Consider the following 2,862-nt stretch of genomic DNA (forward strand, 5'->3'; position numbering starts at 1 on the left):
GATGGAATACAGTAGAGTGTGGATGGAATATAGTAGAGTTAGGATGGAATACAGTAGAGTGTGGATGGAATACAGTAGAGTGTGGATGGAATACAGTAGAGTGTGGATGGAATACAGTAGAGTGTGGATGGAATACAGTAGAGTGTGGATGGAATACAGTAGAGTGTGGATGGAATACAGTAGAGTGTGGATGGAATACAGTAGAGTGTGGATGGAATACAGTAGAGTGTGGGTGGAATACAGTAGAGTGTGGATGGAATACAGTAGAGTGTGGGTGGAATACAGTAGAGTGTGGATGGAATACAGTAGAGTGTGGATGGAATACAGTAGAGTGTGGGTGGAATACAGTAGAGTGTGGATGGAATACAGTAGAGTGTGGATGGAATACAGTAGAGTGTGGATGGAATACAGTAGAGTGTGGATGGAATACAGTAGAGTGTGGATGGAATACAGTAGAGTTAGGATGGAATACAGTAGAGTGTGGATGGAATATAGTAGAGTGTGGATGGAATACAGTAGAGTGTGGATGGAATACAGTAGAGTGTGGATGGAATACAGTAGAGTGTGGATGGAATACAGTAGAGTGTGGATGTAATACAGTAGAGTGTGGGTGGAATACAGTAGAGTGTGGATGGAATACAGTAGAGTGTGGATGGAATATAGTAGAGTGTGGATGGAATAGAGTAGAGTTAGGATGGAATACAGTAGAGTGTGGATGGAATACAGTAGAGTGTGGATGAAATACAGTAGAGTGTGGATGGAATATAGTAGAGTGTGGATGGAATACAGTAGAGTGTGGATGGAATACAGTAGAGTGTGGATGGAATACAGTAGAGTGTGGATGGAATACAGTAGAGTTAGGATGGAATACAGTAGAGTGTGGATGGAATACAGTAGAGTGTGGATGGAATACAGTAGAGTGTGGATGGAATACAGTAGAGTTAGGATGGAATACAGTAGAGTGTGGATGGAATACAGTAGAGTGTGGATGAATAGAGTAGAGTGTGGATGGAATACAGTAGAGTGTGGATGAATAGAGTAGAGTGTGGATGGAATACAGTAGAGTGTGGATGAATAGAGTAGAGTGTGGATGGAATACAGTAGAGTGTGGATGGAATACAGTAGAGTGTGGATGAATAGAGTAGAGTGTGGATGGAATACAGTAGAGTGTGGATGGAATATAGTAGAGTGTGGATGGAATACAGTAGAGTTAGGATGGAATACAGTAGAGTGTGGATGGAATACAGTAGAGTGTGGATGGAATACAGTAGAGTGTGGATGGAATACAGTAGAGTGTGGATGGAATACAGTAGAGTGTGGATGGAATACAGTAGAGTGTGGATGGAATACAGTAGAGTGTGGATGGAATACAGTAGAGTGTGGATGGAATACAGTAGAGTGTGGATGGAATACAGTAGAGTGTGGATGGAATACAGTAGAGTGTGGATGGAATACAGTAGGCACTTAAATATTTTGTCTTGCCCATTCACCCTCTGAAAGGCACACATATACAATCTATGTCACAATTTTCTCAAGGCTTAAAAATCCTTCTTTAACCTGTCTCCTCCCCTTCATCTACACTGATTGAAGTGGATTTAACAGGTGACATCAATAAGGGATGATAGCTTTCACCTGGATTCCCCTGGTCAGTCTGTCATTGAAAGAGCAGGTGTTCTTAATGTTTTGTATCCTCAGCGTGTGTGAAAACATCTTAACAGACTCATATTCCCACCTGTTTGTTCAGTGACATTAGCAACATGTAACGGACAGACTACTGAAACGTAAAGCCGTCTCACTGAAGGAATACGCTTTCAAAAAGACGTTCAGAGAGTGTATTTTTGGAGCTGAGTCTGTGAATTGTATAAATACAATAGGCCTACATTGATAATCGGATAGAGTATGGCTACGTTAACAACCCCATCTCATCTGATAGGTCCTAGCTTAATCTGTTAGCGTATATAGCCACGTTAGCTTACATTGTACCAATGTCCACATCTAAATTGACAGAGCCTAGCTATGTTAGCGTTTGTATCTATGATCCCATCTGATTTGAAAGAGCTGGCTACAGTATGTTAGCTATCCTCATCTGATTAGTCTATCTATGATTATTATTTTTTTTTAGTCATTTAGCAGACGCTCTTATCCAGAGCGACTTACAGTTAGTGAACACATTATTATTATTATTTTTTTTTTTCATACTGGTCCCCCGTGGGAATCGAACCCACAACCCTGGCGTTGCAAACGCCATGCTCTATCAACTGAGCTACATCCCTGCCGGCCATTCCCTCCCCTACCCTGGACAACGCTGGGCCAATTGTGCGCTGCCCATGAGTCTCCCGGTCGCGGCCAGCTGCGACAGAGCCTGGATTCGAACCAGGATCTCTAGTGGCACAGCTAGCACTGCGATGCAGTGCCTTAGACCACTGCGCCACTCAGGCTAATCAGATCCCATCTGATTAGCCTATCTATGTCCCCATCTGATTTGACAGATCCTAGCTTTGTTAACGCGCTATGTTATATTATGCACCTACACTCACCTGCCAGTTTATTAGGTACACACATCTAGCGCCAGGTCGGACCCCCCTTTGTCTCCACAACAGCCTGAATTCTTGGCGGTATTCTACAAGGTGTCAGGAAATGTTCCACAGGGATGTCTCCCGAGTGGCGCAGTGGTCTAAGGCACTGCATCGCAGTGCTAGCTGTGCCACTAGAGATCCTGGTTCGAATCCAGGCTCTGTCGTAGCCGGCCGTGACCGGGAGACCCATGGGGTGGCGCACAATTGGCCAGGGTAGGGGAGGGAATGGCCGGCAGGGATGTAGCTCAGTTGGTAGAGCATGGCGTTTGCAATGCCAGGGTTGTGG

At 44.3% G+C, this 2,862-nt stretch overlaps 1 protein-coding gene across 1 annotated transcript in view; it reads right to left on the reverse strand.

Annotated features, from left to right (window-relative positions):
* LOC123483387 (dynein heavy chain-like) overlaps positions 1 to 972 on the reverse strand; it is a gene marked incomplete at its 5' end in the record, with an annotated part of 8,069 nt that extends 7,097 nt beyond the window's left edge. Inside the window, 2 exon segments of the mRNA XM_045213351.1 lie at positions 1 to 3; positions 74 to 972. The exon segment at positions 1 to 3 is cut by the window's left edge and continues 86 nt beyond it. Coding sequence (XP_045069286.1) covers positions 1 to 3; positions 74 to 972 — 902 coding nt within the window.
* Between the last annotated feature and the right edge of the window lie 1,890 nt (positions 973 to 2,862).

The sequence above is a fragment of the Coregonus clupeaformis genome, unplaced genomic scaffold, assembly GCF_020615455.1.
Source record: "Coregonus clupeaformis isolate EN_2021a unplaced genomic scaffold, ASM2061545v1 scaf0103, whole genome shotgun sequence".
In the NCBI taxonomy this organism is placed as follows: domain Eukaryota; kingdom Metazoa; phylum Chordata; class Actinopteri; order Salmoniformes; family Salmonidae; genus Coregonus; species Coregonus clupeaformis.